At 46.2% G+C, this 18,468-nt stretch overlaps 3 protein-coding genes across 3 annotated transcripts; all 3 read right to left on the bottom strand.

Moving 5' to 3' along the window:
• Nucleotide 1: 1 nt before the first annotated feature.
• On the bottom strand, nucleotides 2-7,073 carry RhiXN_05337 (protein-histidine kinase; the record flags this gene model as incomplete). The annotated part of the gene is made up of 39 exons (XM_043325153.1): nucleotides 2-73; nucleotides 139-289; nucleotides 343-365; nucleotides 425-551; nucleotides 602-612; nucleotides 670-905; nucleotides 959-997; nucleotides 1,048-1,108; nucleotides 1,173-1,188; nucleotides 1,251-1,498; nucleotides 1,554-1,656; nucleotides 1,709-1,791; nucleotides 1,838-1,884; nucleotides 1,937-1,953; nucleotides 2,010-2,146; nucleotides 2,197-2,227; nucleotides 2,287-2,330; nucleotides 2,396-2,602; nucleotides 2,652-2,727; nucleotides 2,776-2,853; nucleotides 2,906-2,937; nucleotides 2,991-3,169; nucleotides 3,222-3,328; nucleotides 3,379-3,500; nucleotides 3,547-3,667; nucleotides 3,720-3,901; nucleotides 3,953-3,991; nucleotides 4,060-4,112; nucleotides 4,164-4,258; nucleotides 4,306-4,333; nucleotides 4,391-4,571; nucleotides 4,622-4,725; nucleotides 4,822-5,573; nucleotides 5,623-5,823; nucleotides 5,879-5,933; nucleotides 5,986-6,061; nucleotides 6,116-6,200; nucleotides 6,244-6,269; nucleotides 6,324-7,073. 39 exons carry the CDS (start codon nucleotides 7,071-7,073, stop codon nucleotides 2-4), a joined length of 4,995 nt encoding a protein of 1,664 aa, XP_043177572.1.
• Nucleotides 7,074-7,479: 406 nt separating this feature from the next.
• Nucleotides 7,480-13,758, bottom strand: RhiXN_05336 (RNA helicase; the record flags this gene model as incomplete). The annotated part of the gene is made up of 13 exons (XM_043325152.1): nucleotides 7,480-7,748; nucleotides 7,801-7,906; nucleotides 7,961-8,085; nucleotides 8,147-8,242; nucleotides 8,305-8,480; nucleotides 8,547-8,668; nucleotides 8,726-9,179; nucleotides 9,245-9,649; nucleotides 9,706-9,735; nucleotides 9,795-9,857; nucleotides 9,908-10,390; nucleotides 10,448-10,559; nucleotides 13,077-13,758. The coding sequence occupies 13 exons, from the start codon at nucleotides 13,756-13,758 to the stop codon at nucleotides 7,480-7,482; spliced, it is 3,123 nt and encodes a 1,040-aa protein (XP_043177571.1).
• A 3,172-nt stretch (nucleotides 13,759-16,930) lies between these two features.
• Nucleotides 16,931-18,434, bottom strand: RhiXN_05335 (TatD DNase family protein; the record flags this gene model as incomplete). Its single annotated transcript, XM_043325151.1, has 9 exons — nucleotides 16,931-17,147; nucleotides 17,200-17,383; nucleotides 17,440-17,524; nucleotides 17,571-17,670; nucleotides 17,717-17,830; nucleotides 17,877-17,918; nucleotides 17,966-17,975; nucleotides 18,022-18,303; nucleotides 18,353-18,434. The coding sequence occupies 9 exons, from the start codon at nucleotides 18,432-18,434 to the stop codon at nucleotides 16,931-16,933; spliced, it is 1,116 nt and encodes a 371-aa protein (XP_043177570.1).
• Nucleotides 18,435-18,468: the final 34 nt, after the last annotated feature.

The raw sequence follows: 18,468 nt of genomic DNA, 5'->3' as shown, positions 1-18,468 counted from the left end.
ATCAATCAGTGGTATCTGTCTTGGCTTGGTATCCCGCTCGCATCTTTGATATGAGTCCATCTATTTGATAAGGCTACTCGGATGTTTGCTAGTCAGCAGGGATACGAACCGGGAGACCCCTACACGCAGTCATCGTACCTTGATCATCACGTCATCGACCCCAGCATCCCTGGCCGACTGAACTTGCTCTCGGCGCGCATTGCCGGTCAGCGCAATAATAAAACTACGTGTTTTCAGACTGTGAACTGCCTCCCTTCTACGGATTTCGCGGGTCGCAGCGAAGCCATCCCTGTATGATAATTAGAAAAGCCATCATCACACACCCCAGAAGTGATCACTTACAATACCGGCATTTCGAGATCCATCTGTCATATAGGTATTAGTGGGAGAATCATGATATAAGCAAAGGACTTGCCAAAACAACGTCAAATTTTCGAGTGCTTAAATCATTCGGGGTTTCTGTCTGAGAGTCGACTTTGTCAATTGCCTGAATAGCCTCCAGTCCATTCGATGCTAGGGCATAGGTAAATCCTGCTCTTTTCATCTGTCGCCTGTAGCCTGAGTTAGCTTGGAGGCTATATGCAATCACGACTACACTCACGCCAAAACCGTCTATAAAATCGGACAATTAGATCAGGCGACTAAATAACTAACGATGCATATGCATACCTGGTTGATTTTGTTGTCCTCGGTGATCAAAACATGCAGAGGGCGGTTATTCTGAAGGTTTGGTGTCTCAGGCAGTGGTCGGTGACCAGATCTGGCAGAGGACTTAGACACGGCGCTTCCTTTCGATTGGACTGATGATGAGCGCTTCGCCCGTATTCCAATAGGTCTTGGGGGGCGAGGGATACGGCCTGCAGCAGCAGCTGCTTTGATAAAGAAGCGGAAAATTGCTCCTTCGCCTGGGCGGGTTTAGACATCGTAGCTTTTAAGTTGTGCAAAATTTTCCGCGTACCTATGTGACTGACGACCTCAATTCTACCACCCATAAGGTCTAGTAAGATGGTTCAGTTATAGCGTGACTCAAGAGCTTCCTAAACCTACTGCATAGTTGGCGGCACACGAATAAGCCGAGACCGGAACCACCAAATACATGATGAGCATTCTTTGCGAAAACACAAAAGAGGCCGTCAATCTTCTTGGGGAATACCACGGATAGATGAGCTTACCGAGCCCTGTTGGAACCTACACGGAGAACAATGATTTGTAAGTCTTCCACTCCTAGCTTTTATGCTTTAACTACCTACCTTTGGAATAGCAAAGCAAGATCTTCCTTTTGTAGACCTGGGCCAGAATCTTGTACCGACACATAGACGTACACCGGTAGATCATTTGACTCAAAATCCATTGAACTATGCGAGAGCGAACGTCCTGTTCGGAGTGGCGGAGGCGCACAACTTTCATCTGATGGCGGGTCCAGTGAGAGCTCCAGTGCCACTTTGATGTGTCGGGATCCAGTGCTCATATCAGTGAATCGAATCGCGTTGGACATCAACTGAGTATGATATCGGTATCTTGGGTAGTGAAATTTGGATATAGTTGATACTCACATTGGTAATGATTTGTGCATATCTACTTCGGTCCGTACTGATCATTTGTAGTCCATAGATATCTATCCCGCGGCCCAAGTCGAGCTCAAAGCCGATATCCTTGCTACATTGAACTTGAGCTCAGTCATCAAAGGGACCGCATAGATGCAACGTACGACATAAGTTCGTTTCGGAATACCATGAGGATTTGACTTGTTTCTTGCTTGATGTCGAATTCCGTTGGAATGATCGAGAGAACCTGTCATAATTTTAGATTGAGGTTAGACAGAGTAAGTATGGCGTACATTAAGTTGGATCCTTGACAGACTTAAAACATCATTTGCAATGCGAGCTAAGAAAATGATCATCGATAGGAGGGGCCAGGAAATGAGAGTGGAGCCAACCTTGTGCCAGTCCACATCTTTTGGTGTAATATAATGAGTAAACTAGCGAAAAGGGAAGGTGAGCATCACTTACTGTGTGATACTGTCCATTGCCTGCAAATCGTCCTCCAGTTCGGCCAGCATTCGGTCTGTTGGAGCATAGCACATATTGCGTTTTTTGCAATCGTGTAGAAGGTCCCTGAGACCCTTCATATTTGTTCGGACGACCTCCTGTTTGTTAATTTCAGTGACTTGAACTTTATGTTTCATCGCGGTCTTACGGCGTTTTGTATAATAGCTGATACTGGTTGTCTATACGGCATGAAGTGTGAATTATCACCTCGGAATTGTGTTTATACGAATTGACTTACCGCAATTCGTGTGACGTGACATCGATCAAAAGCTCTAGATGCACCTAGGTTATAATTACCGAGACAAGATAGAAATGAGCTAATGACCTTGGGCTCTCCTACGTTTCACCTCAAGTTGGCGCTGTGCTTCTGCATCCTCGGCCTTAGACGCGGCTATATGCTCTCTTTCCTCCGCTAAAGCAATCCGTGCCTCTTCCGCTCGGTGCTGTTCGTTGATATCTGTTATTGCACCAAAGGCTCCCAACATCGCCCCATCCGGAGAGACCAGAGGTGATATGGCCACATGTGTCCAACAGTTGCTGTTCCATTGTATGCGCTAGGGGATTTGTGAGTACATATCGATTTTAGCTTATGAATGCTCTCACCATACTGGATGATTTTTCCTGTTCGAAGCATGCTCTCCAAATCCTTATCATTTCTGATTTACTTGATGGGTGAACGCTGCTGCGGAGTTAACGCCAAGTATTCTACTAAATATTAAGGTCTCACTGATCAATCCATTCATCCCGATCACGCTCCTGGGGGAATCCGGTGATTTGATGCCATGCAGGGTTGACATACATGAGCCTGAGTGCCATATGAGTCTTAGTCGAAGTAACGTAGAAACAAAGCCACTCACTTTCCATTGGTATCCACCCTAAATATCCCAACCTAGATATGAGTCCGTGTTCAGTAGCATCGACTAGTTGAGGCTTCCTCCTTACAGGCGAAAGATCGGTCAAGACTTGCAGCTCGTGAGACCGGACCTCGAAGTCTTCTTCAAGCCTCACACGACGTTTCCCAAGTTGTAGTTGTAAGTGTACGCGAGCTAGCATGTCTCGAACTCTGAATGGTTTGCTAATACAGTCAACAACGCCGTCGGCCTGGCCCCCAAACAAATTGGCTGTGCATGGCTTAGTTGTTTTCCTTGCGGCAGATGTGGGAGAAGCTCATACCATCGTCAGAAGCGGTAACAAAGATCACCGGTAAGAGCCTTGTCTTTCGTTCCCCACGTAGCCGCCGGAGCATTTCAGGTCCATCCATTCCTGGCATCATGACATCGCTACAAAGAAGATGAACCACTACCCTTCACGTGATTAACATTCGACATACCAGAGAATCAGGTTGATTTTCTGGGACATGGCGACCTTGAGCGCTTCAATCCCGTTTCTGGCCTCGGTCACCGTCAGATAAGGAGAAAAGATTTTTCGGATATATGCGCGCATATCGGCGTTCTATATCATGTCAGTATATGCCCTTGCTATACCCATTTCAACCTACATCATCAACCACCAACACAACGTCTTCTTTCTCGAAAAACAATGTTGAGGACGTGGCGCTTTCTGCTTCATCGCTTGCCGAGGCGTTAGATGATGGCGTGGGTTGCTCAAACTCCATCCAGCTGTAAGAACGTATTGGTGAGCGAGTAGCTAATCAAATAAAATGTTACGAACTATTCCATTTCTCTGCGAGAGATACCGTTCATATTCGATGCACCCTCGTGAATAAGCGCAGCCGGGAGATGTACACAACCATGAGGCAAGGTCACGGTAAATATACTGCCTGATTCGCCTGGAGCTTCCTGCTCGGTCTGGGAAGACAAACTCATATGACCTCTATGAAGTGAGACGAGCTCCTAAGAAGGACATGAACAACAGATAGGGTACCCTGCGGTTATAATGCGAACCTTTGTAAGCGAGAGTCCTACTCCGGTTCCCTCGGCCGCCTAAAAAGTAGTGTTAGTTCCCAGAAGTTCTACATGTTGATCGTAATTAGACTTGCGTTGTTGTTCACTCGGAAAAAGCGTTCAAACACGGCATCGATATGTTCTCGTGGGATGCCCACACCTAAGAAAGGATTTAATGTAATAGATCCAAGAGTCGGGCTACCCACTTTACCTGTGTCACTAACTCGTACATAGGAAAATAGTGTATCGTGCGTGACGCTTAGGCCAACGCGGCCCTTGGATGTATATTTGAATGCATTCGAAAGCCTGCGGATCAATTAGATCGCTTTCCGGCCAGACAAACTAGCACGCACAGGTTACAGACAATCTTTTCCCATAAGTCTAGTAACGTTAAGTTCAACTCATCGCGATAAGAGCAAGTAAATCTTAAGGACTCACCTAGATCAACGTAGACAGCAGGCTCATCCTCCATATCACAGGAGATTTGATACTCGATCCCCTTTTTTTCTGCCATGCTCCGGAATAGCGCAGCCAAGTCTGCCGTAATACGACCCAACTGCACGGGGCGAAAGCTCCCTACGAGCTTGCCAGCCTCGAGCTTGCTCATATCCATAATCGACTGTCCTCAAATCAGTCATTTTCAGAATACGAACACTTGAGCATGCTTACATCGACAAGTTTTTTGAGGCGCTTGCAATTTCGCATGGCGAGATGAATCTTGTAGTGTAGATCACGACTGACGCCCTCGCTCACGGCAAGTTGTTCCAATGGGGCTTGAATCAACGTCAGCGGTGTGCGAAGCTCTACCTCCGGCTGTTGCGTTAGCCACCGTCTATGCGACCGTCGTTATAGAGTTAGAATATGCGTACCGTGAGAAACGTTGGTGAAAAACATCGTCTTTGCCTTATCTATTCTCTCTTGTTCCTCAATAAGTTTCATATCGGCCTCGCGTTGCAGAACTACCGTCAGCTGATTGCTCAAATTTGCAGCCATGCCTTCCAGCCATGATGCATAATCCGCGTCGTAGGGTCGGCGCGTATTTAATCCCACCAAGAGAACGGCGTAAGGTAGCAATCTTCCGTTGTGGCGGCTGCGATTCTGAGAATACATATTAATTGGAAGTAGAGCGGCCGCGCGAGGTATATCTTTGAACCCGCGTCCGTCGAGACCTTGGGCTAACTGGGAAGGAAGGGGGTCGATAAGCTCCACGGTCCCAGATGCAAAAATCTTTGACAAATCTATCCCCAACTCCATGCCTTTAGTCGGAGAAGTGGGTGGCAAATGGATTGTGCTTGAGACCGAGCCCATGGGGGATCCAAACATCGACAAACGTGGGGTGGCCTCGGTCACAGTGGCCGGAGACTCGATATTATCAGGCTCAGATAGCACTTGAATAGGCCGATATGTGACTGGATCGAGTGTATATTTGATTACTTGTCGGGCTATTGGATGCCCGTCTGGTATACCAAGTGAGCTGGTGAGTGTTAATTTTACATTGGTAGGTGTCTCAGTATGATGCCGGAGATACGTGCTAGCTAGTGCTGGGGCTCCATACTTGACAGGAGCTGCGATTGCCGAAACATTTTCTACTTCACACCAATAAAGCGCGACAAAGGGCAAACTATCTATGGTTAGCGACAAATCCAAGGGAGAACGTGACAAAGTCTCACTCAATGGGATTCCTCGATAAAACTTCCATCGTGCGTTCTCCAAATTGCTCCTGGGTCCTAGCGTCGGACATTCTGGCGGATAATTCAGAGATGCCACTTAAACGCCGTTCGGCGATAACCTTTTGCGTGGTTTCCAATGTGCTATTCCAGACACCCCCGATTGTACCATCCTCCTGCCAAATTGGGGTCCAATGCCAAGTACTGTAGTGGGATTGTCTCGGAACGAGCTCACAGAGCAACCCTTGGAAAAACTTACTGATATACCTCTTCTGGTAGGTGGAGTTCGGTCAGCGAATTGAAAAATAATTGGTCTAGCGCAGAGGTCAGAAGGGTGGCTAACAGGTACAACCAGAGCAAAGCCACCATCGTTTTTACGCGTAGATTTTCCCCTGCGACATTGTTCAGACACAGGTATCAGCATATCCCATAGCTCTCCCCACTACCAAAGCAATGAATAACAAGATCAATTAAAATACGAAGCAAAAAAACTCACTGCAATTCTTCCGACCTGACCGAAGGATCCCGGATGTTTTGAACCAATCATTTTGGCGTATGTATCGTTATAGATCATCACTTGACTTCGCAAATTTAGATAAATCTACACTGCCGAGAACGACTTACTCGGGCCAACTCCAGAAGATACAACTCTGCGGCACCTATGAGATCGTTTTGAAACGTACATAAAATGCAATTGTGCTCACAGGGATAGGTTTCTCCATGAGGTACTGGATCATTAGTTTGAGTGTCATCGGCCAGGATTCTCTCGGCCCTAGAGAAGTTTTTTCCCAAGGAAATGTTTCTATCATTCGCGAAGGGAGGTCGGCTACACCCACGTATGGTATCGGCTGTGACACCCAGGACGTGGACTCGGACTTGCTCTGCCTTGACCGAATACGTGTCCCTGAGGACGATGGGAGTGGTGGGAAGTCATTTAGCCGCAGACCCGGATCTCGACGGAGTTGAAGTTCGGTATGTGCCTCAGATCGTAAGAGGTTCATTGGCGCTCTTCGAGGAGATGCAATGAATACATATGAATGTGTAGTACTACCAACCCCAGGTATAATCACAGGCAAATCTATAGGCGTTGGAGTCAATTCCAGGTCAAGAGGTGTATGATCTCGAGGAAGCCAATCCGGGCGAATAGTGATTTTGCGTGAATCTCCAGCCACGGTGCGCGATGGGTGAGGAGTGATAGGTGAACGACTCCCAAATGGATCACCCAACCAGAAAACATCTTGATCAGATATTAACGCCGAAAAAAAGCCCTGGTCATCCAGCACAGCGGTATCATCGTGGCCGAATAAAATAGAGTGAAGTGCATGATTTCCATACATAAACTCCAACGACGAATGCGGCAGAGTATTTGTACATAGAATAAACGCAGGTTCGGGGTATGCATCCAAGAACGAAATCAGAGGAACATGTCGGAGCAGGTCTCGAGAGGCCAGCATACTACCTGAGATGGTCGTGGAAGTTGGACCAGAGACAGAGTTCCAGACTCACATCCAGGGTAAATTGCAAATAAGTGACGTCAAGCTACCACATCTATCCTGTGATTCCTGTCTATCGCATTGGTCGTTGATCCCGGCTGGAACAATCCGGTTCTCGTAGCAAGACATCCTTCGAGTTCGTTTTCTTCAATGGCAGTGCCTTGATAGGATAGAGCTGGTTGAGATGAAGATCAATATCATGTGGGAAGAGTCCAAATTTAAACAATGCATACGTCACTTGGATCTTGCGTGCCTGGCGAGTACAATCGTTCCCCCGCCCGATCTCAAATTCTCAATACAAATATAGCATTTTTTAAATTCGTTATACAAGTGAATTCGTAAGATACGTTACGCGTATTCTCTGCGCTCATTCATTTCCCGTGCCGATTGGGTCAAGCTCACTGGGACTGCCAACCTCGGTAGCCCGCCTCAAGAGGTCTCGGAGGTCTCTCTCGGCTGCATCAAATGTTGCGGGATCATCATCGGGATCTGCGTCGGGGCTCCAAGGGAACGGGGCTCCTTTCCATCCTCCCGAGCGATACACGAAATACATGAATCGGCGCCATAAAGCATCCAGCCCGAGGACGAGCGGGTCTCCTATTACGACCAAAAGCGATTGTGCCCGTGTGATAGCGACTGTATGTATTATATTGAAATTATGGACCTTACGCACAAGTGGAATACATACCGTTCAGGCGCTTAGGATTCGAAACGAACCCAAGCGTATGCTTCAAATCAAACGACAATAGGTCCTTGTTGCTTCGAACAGTGGATACAATGATGACTTGCCGTTCCTTTGGGGAGAAAGAGTTTATTCCCATTTGTCAGGCTCACAAAGCTATACTCACTTGTCCTTGAAATTGTTCAACGCTGCCTATATCAATATCGGCAATGTCGTTGTCCTTGAGCAACTTTCGAATCTTACGGACTTGCGCCTTGTAAGGAGTTACAATACCAATGTTTCTGGACGAGGCTTTGAATTTTGAGTGAATAAATAAGTCTCCAGACCTCAAACCGGGTTCATGAAAACTCACCAATAAAAGGAAGAAGTCCTTGCACATATTCCTTTACTAACGAAGCTTCGTGAGGATTAAAATAGGAAGGCGACTTTTCTTCTTGCATATCCTCCCCTGGCAGAACGGAATAAGCATAAAGTAATTAACTGTCATTAATCAGCTTGAAGACCGCTCACCTCTCACAGCTTCAAAAACAACAGGGAAATCTGGAGAGGCAAGGCCATTCCAGCTCAGAAGACTATCAGCAACACTGGCCGGAGCATGAGCAACGAGTTCGTTTCGATAGAACTCTTCATTGGGAAACGATATAATTCTCTCGTGGCTGCGGAAATTCTGAAGCAACTTCACGACGCTTTTGAAGGAGAATATAGGTTAGCTAACCCTGGGTGTATTTCGCATAATATCGGATATTACTCACGATATCCCTCTCATAGTGACTTCGTCATAGGTTGGAGACTCCATGAGTCTATCAAGGTAGCTAACATTCATCCCCAATGTTCTCGCAACAGGTGAGCGAATAACAGGCCCCAGCTGCTTCGGCTATAGTATATCATTTTATTAGCAATAACCCATGCCCAGCGCAAACAAGTAACCTACGTCGCCGCTCAGAACAACGTTAGTGTCCAGTCTTGACATCGTCAAGATAGGAATCATAACTTCGGGCTCAGACCCCTGGCCAGCTTCATCAATAAATATATGCGTAAAATATCCTGAATCTACTCCAAGTCCATAAAGCAAGGCAGCCGTTGAGCAGGTGGTGACGATTACACGATATGGCCTCAGTTGTTCTAGGGTCGGGGCTCGGAAGCTGTTCCCGGTAGCATTTATAAGTGAATATTCAACCAGATCTTCAGGGAGGGTTACACGGGGGCGCCACAGTGCGTTCAAACGCAGTAATTCATTTGTCTGGAGTCCTCGTAGGTAAATCAACCGCTGAGCAAGCAAGTCGCTGGCGGAATTGCTGGGAGCGCATGCCAGGACTCGAACGTTCTCGTCATTGAGTAACTGAGAGATACACTCAACAATTGTGACAGTCTTGCCTGTCCCAGGACTAGTAAAAAGAAATAATTTAAACGATTTGGTTGAGGTTTCAAGAGGATGGTCGGGTAAACTCACGGTCCAAAAACAATGAAAGGCAGGCTCCCTGGCGGTAGTCCAACCACCTTGGCAACCGCATTGTATTGTTCATCATTCGAACCAATAATATGATTATATAGCTCGATTTCGGGCTCTTCTAAATTCTGGGCTGCAATTGATGAAGCTGTGGCATCTTCCACCCGTGGGAACAAGATTTCTGGTCGCTTCGGAGTTACATTCAACGCTTGAATCATTCGCTGGAATGGGACAGGATTGAGGACAAACTGAACATCATACAGAGCGCCAGGTGCGTGAGGAAACCTTCTGTCGAATGCGACTAGAACTGTTGTTGTTTCTATTTCGCGCACGATTCCCATATACCAAACTTTCTCTGGTTCACTGTGCGGATGAAGTTTAATCCTGTCGCCCACTATGACAGAAGGTCTGTAGATCCGGTTATTTCGTCAAGCGCGAAGTCCTGAAAAATCTGAATCTCTCACCTTTTTTCCGATAGACCCGGTACCGTCAATCTAGAAGCAGAGTTAACCAGGATCCCAGTTCTAATGGTAATGAAGTTTGCATCACTCACCGATATGAATTGTTTGTCCGTTGTAGAGTAATGTCATCCATATCAAACTCCTTAAGGTCGATCCTGCAAGTAAACTGGGTATCCGCGTGCAAATATAGAGTAATATCACCTACTCGGCTTGAATGTGCTCTGCGTGCACAAGGTTAGACCAGTGCTGTTGAAACGTATCGATATCTAATATTTCTGGAAGATATCGTTCTTTGAAAGCTTGAATTTGGTTCTCGATACGTCCTCGACCAAGGAGAGCTCTCATATCTTCAGGAATCCCTTCAACTTTCAATCTGCGCTTGTATGTTACTTGAGGTACAATCGCATCATCTCTCTCGATATTGATAATCTCCTGGTATATGTCTCTCTCTCGGGCTCGGCGAGCGCGTTGATAGGGGGCAATTGGTGCCAGAGCAACCAAATCATCAGTACCTGCGATCGCCCTGACCGGTCGAGTTATCACAAAAGTTCCACCTTGGTCCTTGAATACAAATTCTATTCGGTCCTCGAATTGGCCGCGTTGACCTCGAGGATTAAAGTATACCTGAGCAGCTAGGCTGCTCTGCGGAGTGATGGCTACCGGGAGTAATATTGTTGTCACCGAGAAACTGTTTAATGACAATAATAAGTAGAAAAAGAATGAACACAAGCAGCCTGATACGTACCAGCTTGGTCCTCCGGTCCGCCGTACCCCAACCGAGGAAGACATTCTCGCTTGCATAAGCGATACAGAGCTTGCGGCTACACATTTTATCCAGACCGCTGTTGGCGTGCTTTCTGTGCCGGAGTTAGGCGAGTGAATCCCCAAGTCAATTCCATCCTGTAGGCCGGAGATCTCAATTCCCCTTTGATTTAATTGACTTTTCATTAGTGCATTGTTGTAATCAAATACGCGTTGTCGAGTAATATGTGTACCGCTTTGACAGTGACTGTCCCAGTCTGATGATGGGAACTTCCTTCTACATGCATCGCAAGATGTCCAGTTGGGAGGTACATCAACTTCGACAACCGGGGTGTCTGCGCCGATTGGGAGGTGTATGATATTCCGATTGTGTGCGCTGCTATTCTCGTGACTAGTTTGTTCACGAGTGCCTCTGCGGTAGTAGAAGTCACAGGGCTCGCATTTTAACCATTGCGGCGTATCTAATGCCTGTATATGAGCGTTTGTCTTGATATGATTATTATACTCTGCTGTTGTGTTTAATGCAACGTTGCAGGACATGCAAAAGTTTGAGGTATCATGTCGCAGTCGACATGCATCGTTTAGGCAAAACCCTTTTGCAAGCAGCGAAGGGCATATTGTTGACATGGCGCGATGTTGTGAAAGTCAGTACAGTGGTTCCCGTACGGTATGTTCAAGGACTACTCGGTTATTGAGAATCGTGGGCGTTGAGAAACAAAAGGCGATGCCACGAGCCACGTAATCCAGGTGGTCTGGCCTTGTTTATAAGATTTCCCGGATTTGGACGGATGCTGGAATTGCCACTTGTGCACAACGTGGCTATACTGAAAGGGTTCGAAGGTATAGCCACCATATATCATTAGTCAGATACCCACCCGAAATGATTATTCCAGTTGGTTTTAGAAGTCTTGGTTAAGCACTAGTTGAGAAAATGAGGTTATTTCTGGTAACTTCTTTGTGGTGAATAAAGGTTTATCCCTTGGATGAAAAATGCTAGAGTATCTCAGAACTCGAGCGATATTCATCACCCGACTTGAGTTTATCCATGATACACAGATTTGTTTTGTTCCACAGCACCCAAGAGCTATCGATCTTCCATTGCGGTGGTGTTCGTCTCTCCTGAACTCCTAGACTTGACCACACATTGCAGCAGTTCGTATAGTTCACTCCGCTGCATCGAGCACATCCAGGTCGTCATTGGCGTCTGCACCAGGGTTCTAGGGGAAAGACCCGGCTTTTCAGCCTGGGTAATGAGTAAAGGAGATATTTCCCATAGAGTATCCGACCTAAGAACAACCAAATTTAATTGAAGACTAAGGGTGACCAAGTTGAATTGACGGCACTATTGATTATACTCGACCAATTCACTGTTTTCTCTGGGGTTCTCTAGAATTCTCCAATTGGGTGACTTAACTCCAGAGTGCTCCAGAGTACTCTGGAGTCAAGTAATACATTTTGGAGAAATAGGTGATCTCGCTGAGTAGGCCCAACGCCATACACACAAGCCGTTTAATTGTTTTGGATTATAGACAAAGCTAAGCGTGGGCTCTAGTTCAAAGTTAAAGGGTCGAAGGTCCATTTTACTTTGGACAGTTATTGATGTAGCTACTTTTCATCCCTTGGTATCAACCTGATCCATTCAAGTCCACTCGATCCAGAGAACTGTATAATTACCACCAGAATTGCTCCACGCTGCGGTGATCATGTTATCGCGGCCGTTGTGATCTCGAAAATTTCTGAAGATTAGAATGAGCCCGTAAGTAGGATAAGCCTTTTAAACATTGGGGCTTGTAAATTGGACAAATTGTTGAAATTACTTGAGGCGGCTAACCGATGAAATATATAACTAAAGCCACCAATCAAGCATATTACACAAGCGCTCAAGCATAAAAATCATATATCTTGACTATGCCCTTATGTTATTAGCCCTGCTAGCTCAATCGGTAGAGCGTGAGACTTTTACAAGCCTCGGCAGTAAAACACATTACGGTATTGTGTACTATGTAATCTCAAGGCTGCGGGTTCGAGCCCCGCGTGGGGCTTCTTTTTTTGTCCTTAATACTCTTATGTGTTCAGCTTTTTAGGCCCTATTCGTGCTCGCAAAAGCCGCTGAATATCAGACCGATAAATATTTCTAATTTTAGCTACGGATCTGGTTGGTCATGTTAATGATAGGTTATTCGAATTTAAGCAATAAGCCCGCATACGTCTAAATGCAAAAAATCATTTATTTCAGCATTTCCTCCAATTCTCCTTGCTGGTGGGGACTAAAACAGTGTCCTCCATCTCTTGAACAACGTGGTTTCTCTGAATAGCAAATACGATTACATAGAAAGCAGTAGAATACATACATAGCTGTATTTTGGATCCTACAGTCCGACAGTAGATTGTGATGGTCCTGAAGAACCGCTTTGTGGTTTAATTATATTCACTCTTGCTCTTCTATCTGGTTATCTAACCACATGCTAGTACTCTCTTGTTTATTGTTACTTTCCTTTCCGGAAATGACTCATTAAATGTCGCTGCACAAGGAATGAGAAGCACATTCCGACCATTTCCTAGATATCTCACCTTCAAATGCCACGGCCTAAGGTCCGGCATAAAACTCTTACCTGAGCCTTGCGGGCAATGAAGACAGATGATCATAGTTGCGCCTTTTCCGACTCCGTCCTTCCGAAAGCTCCTTGTAAACTCCGCGACTTGTTCTTCACTAGGAGGCGTGTCGCCAACTTCCATCAACATTCCTACGATTACCGGGCTCACAATGCCTGTCTCCCCTTCTGTGGCTAGCACTGAAGCAGGCGGTGCTTGAGGGCTCTGTCTTGAGCTGGGTTGAAAATCCGTAAACATTACGGAAGCCAAAACCTCTTGATTTGAACTCGGCTCCTGGTGGAATCGCGAAGCAATGTTATCATTAATTAAGCCTGGTGGTAGCAGTGGCGGTAACGCTAGTGGTATGTGCGAGCCGAGACCCATATTAACTGCTAATCCTTGGATCGGGAAGCTGTACATATGCTGTTCTGTCGGCAGGGGTATCAACCCCATAGAATACTCTTCCTGACGGGCGTGATGAATATCTTCGTATAATGACACAGGGCTGCCATCGGAAAGCTTTGAGAGCGCCCTAGGACAGCTACGATTGGGTAGCGTCATACGATAGTTTCCTACAATTCCAATGTTACCAACAAAGTTCGAGTGCGGGAGTCTGCAGTTATGGTCGAGCTGAAAATCGGACGGTAAACCAGTATTCGTAAGCACTACGTGCCATATCTGGCTCTCAGCTTCAATGCCCATAGCCACCGGTATGTAATGTATACACCAGCAATATAATCGACGGAGTTGTGGGGGTTCATAGTGCCAGAAAAATACTGCGATTAATGTTGGTGAGCACCGGCTACATCAGACCGCAGTCCACAACTTAATCTTACCGCGATCGTTGAGAAGTAGCTGACCAGCTTCCCAACTAATTTTTATGGATATATTCTCCGAGTTTGGCTGTATCTTTCTTTCAGCGACCGGCGAAACAAGATAACAAGGTAAAAAATAACTTACTGCGCGTGTGCGAGGTAGATATTTAATATTCGGGTATGTGTGCGTGGTTGAGCTGTGGCTCGATTGTAATCTGCTCGATATACTAGAACCGGAATCACTTTCATCGCTCTGCTCCCTCTTTATACGGGTATCGTCCACTTTTAGATGCTCTGGTGTTGATCAGCTCTATGCGACTAAACAACACAATATGGGATCTATCCACAAACCTAGATTTTCGACCAAAGGATCAACTATGGGATCTTCCCCAACGTCGATATTTGTATTCCCAGAATAAGCGCACGCCTGCATATCTCGGATGCTTAGGAGGTAGTAGTGGATAGGGCTCCAGCAGGGGTATTTAGTCGCGATGCAACTTTGCACAGCGATGAGTGGGCGTTGGGCTTTCCGCAGGACACAGGGTCACCCTATGGAGCAAATAGCACCTCCAGTATCTTGTTAAAGAAATTTGATGGGCCATTCAGCCACATCTCTATCAAATTCCAGCCACATACAATGTCAAAATACCTCTTCTGTGAGTATCGTGTTGTCCTACCGTTTGATATGCTTCTTCGCCACCCAGCGCAGCAGTCAAGCGTTGGCACCGTATGTATGGGATATACTTGAGGCGACGTTCAATTCGAATTCAACGGGTATCGCTTGCAAACTCGAGACCTCAGCCCCTCGCACCTGACTTCCAATTCTCGCTCCAACCACGTCAGTCCACCATCTGAAGTAGGAGCTCCATGATCTCGCAAACCGAGCCAAATATGAGGGAAAGTTTGTAGTCTTGAGATGTGTATGCATAAGTTAAGCCTTAGGCGCTTAAAGTTCAAGGCTATGCCATCTTTCCGGTAATATCAGTGATCGAAGGCAGTGGCAACTTGCCTCGGACCTTCTGGCACGAACCAATTTAGCGCTTCCCTTCAACTGGACACAATTCGCCAGAAAGGAGAATAACATCTATATAACATGCACAATCACCACCCATGATACGCGTGTCTGAGTTAGCCTCATTGACTTGATTGAATAAATCTACAACCGTATGCGCTTCATGCGCGAGATACCCACGCGTCCATCATCTGTCTTTGAGCTTGACTGAGTGTCAGTCACAGCAGGTAAGATAGTCGTTGTAAACAGGTTGAATTCGAACTGGACTACTTACGCAACCTCTGTGGACTATTCACCAACTTAGATTACATCTACGAAGTCAGGGAATTGGTGCATTAGTGGGTACACCATCACCCAGCTTTCGTAGAATATCTTCAGTACATTTGCATTCGGATCGTATACGCAATTTGGTAATGATCTAATGTATGCTAGCTAGGTTAGACCAAAGGTATAAAAAGGCAGGAACGAATCATTATTAACCCAGTGTAAATATGGATAAGTGCATAACTTAGGAGCTACACCGCTGAAACGGCTGAAGAGGTACAGTAAATTAGGAGGTCTAATAGGGAGGGTTTAGTTGCCGTCGTGACTGAAGCGAAGGCGACCAGTGTTAGATATTTGGTGAGGTGGGTATGCACTGCATTGTCTGTTCGAGATTTTCATAAACACACTGGTAATAGACAATCTGTGGTCCTGAACGCACACTAAGCGCAGAACTCAGCTTTGACTTGGAAGACCTCACAATGATCCGCAGCGTAGATCTTCCCTTCCTGCAAGCATGTCGACACAAAACGCCAGCGCCAAGGAAGATCTATCGAAGCTATACGGTGGCTTATTGGATAAAATGGCGCAATCTTCGCGATACGCATAACGCAAGTATATGAGATTAAACCTATAAATTAGGTAAAGTTATTAGGTCCCCTGTAATCCCAGATAGGCTGGTGCGCCTTTTCAAGAGGATGACTTGATTTCATGAAACTTTAATGAACAGGTCATGCCAGCTTCGAGATATATGTGGAGGGGGGGGGGGCGTTAGAGATGGGTGTTGTCAAAAAAGAGGTACTTGCAGGTTGCAAAATATCTGCATATTTTCGGTGGTCGTAAAGCCGAGCTTCTCATACTCACTATTCTTCTTGCAATTTATAGGGTTGGCTTCGGTCGGAGTCTCCATAGTACATACTAGCTCGCGAGCACATGCCGCAAATCCTATACATTAACCACGTCGATTCAACTTCATTTGAGTGGTCAGTCACGTTTCAATCGATAGTGGACGCATGTATGTATTTATAGCACATACACGAAGGCCGCCCCCTTCTCTGATAAATGCAATTGCATACCACGAGTGTACCCTGGACTTTGTGATCCTGATGCATGATCGATTAGTAGACAACCTGCAGGTTCTTCCTAGGATATCATGGAAATAGTCCAACCCAATGATGCAGCGTATTTCCGATAGAAAGTCCTAGACAAATACAGAAAAGTGTCAGATGTCTAACACCTGCACGGGACGTCTCAGTACGGTAGGAGACGAGCGTGCAGGAACAAGGTAGTCGATACAAGAATATATAGACCCCCTGAATGGAATAGGGGTAGAGAGCCTCGACTGTCGAGGACCATACGATCACGTGACGGCGCTGGCGCGCCGCACATCTAACAAAAAGGATACAAGATGCAGCAAAGAAAACACTGGAGTGGTTTGCCAAGACTTGAAGCCCTCTCAAGTTTAGAATTCGAGCCTACTTGCCCTTGGTTACGCTTCAATACAAGCTGAGTCTTGACACGTTCTTGAACACTGATAATTAGGCCCAAGTTGAAGCAGCGTGGTTAGAGCAGACTAATGCTCGGGTCGATAGCGCACGTATCAGATCCAAATGACATGTACATGAAATGGGACTTCAACGAAATCCATAAGGCTGTACGATAGAATATGGTTCCATCACACAAAATTTCTAGGCACTCTTGTCTCGCGCACAAGTGAACTGTACCCAAACTCTATTCGTTTCAAGAGTCAAAGACAAGATCTATCTCACCAAGACGTGCTCTAGATTCAAACTCCATAAACATGTTTAGCATTCTCCCTCGCGATCTTCATCACCTCCGCGGCCGTCCATACTTTCTTGTCGCTAGCCTCCGAAGCACCTTCTACCTCTTTTACTCCACCGTTTTCTACTTCCTTGACTACCTGGTCTACGACACCCTGGTTTGCTGCACTTGCAACAAATTCCGCTGTCCATGGGATCATCCCCGCGTGACAGAGCGGCATTCTATTTCCAGTTCATTAGTGATATTCCGAGAAGAATATAAGATGTAAGATACCGCGCATTGGACTTAAGCCCCATCGTCTGCTGCTGGTGTTTGGTCAAATTAGCGGGGACCATATATGGTGCGTCGGTCTCGAGCAAAATTCGCAATGGAGACCGAGATGGGTCGACCGGTGCAGAAGTAGCGAGCATCCGAACGACGGCAGCCGTGTTCTCGTTGGTTGAGTATGTTATAACACCTAAAGGACGTGAACGAGTCAAATTCAAAGTGTGCGAGCAAGATTGTATGCCGTACCGGTTATTCCGATGTACAAGTTTGGGAAATGGTCCAGGAGTTTTTTGGCGAGAACTGGAGAGTCAGTGAAACAGTGAATATGGATCTGGGATGCGTTAGTAGAAAAATAGCAGCATGGAGGAGCATAATACCTTCCAGTCCTTTGGAACATTGTTAGAAAGGATATCCCAAATATCATCATCGGCTTCTCGTGTATGGATGGTGAGCGGTTTTCCAAGATTGATAGCGTGCCTGAATCAATTTAGTAGTATAACATACCCACCTACGATTCACTCACTTGATTTGCCGAACTAGCACTTCTTTCTGGACATCTTGAGGCGAGTTATTATAGTGATAGTCAAGTCCTATCTCTCCCAGGCCTACATTCCGTGGATGCTTCATGGCCTCCAGCCTACGAAACGTTACGGACAAGCCACTGCATGTGAGAAATTACTCACAGCTCAGCTTCTACTTCATCGTTGTAGTATTGTGCCTCGTGACTATCAAGGCTCAATGCACTATTCCAATACTGTGGCGTATGACTCACGGATGTACGCCTGGGTGCCAATTAGTTTTATTGACGAGCCGTACGGGAGTACTCACCCATGACAAAATGATACTCAATATCTCCCCACTTCTCTGCGCGTGACTCGGGGGTCAGGGCTGAATCTGCCAACGTACGCCATTCCTTGAGAATAGGAGCCTCGCACCATACGTCGACAAGGGATTTTACGGGAATATGGATGGATTGGCTTTGTTCAGTGGCTCGTGTGTAGTATCCTTTTACAAATTCTGGTATCGTTGTGTATCGGCCTTCAGGGTATTCCTTGCGGTAGGCCTCGAATGTGGAGTGTAAATGAGTATGTGTGTCATAGATGGGGGTAACTGGCACCAATTAGCATTAAATATACACATTTACTAGCACATTATCTACCTTGAATACCGGCCAGCGATCCCACCTGCGGAACATCGAGACAGGTCTCGGGCAGCTTAGGGGCTTTGGACTTCTTTCCCATTCGGATATTGCGGCTAATCACAAACGGAAACCGT

This window comes from Rhizoctonia solani, chromosome 2 (assembly GCF_016906535.1).
Source record: "Rhizoctonia solani chromosome 2, complete sequence".
NCBI lineage: Eukaryota > Fungi > Basidiomycota > Agaricomycetes > Cantharellales > Ceratobasidiaceae > Rhizoctonia > Rhizoctonia solani.
Note: the sequence above shows the minus strand (reverse complement) of the source record. Positions and strands in the feature narration are given on the sequence as shown.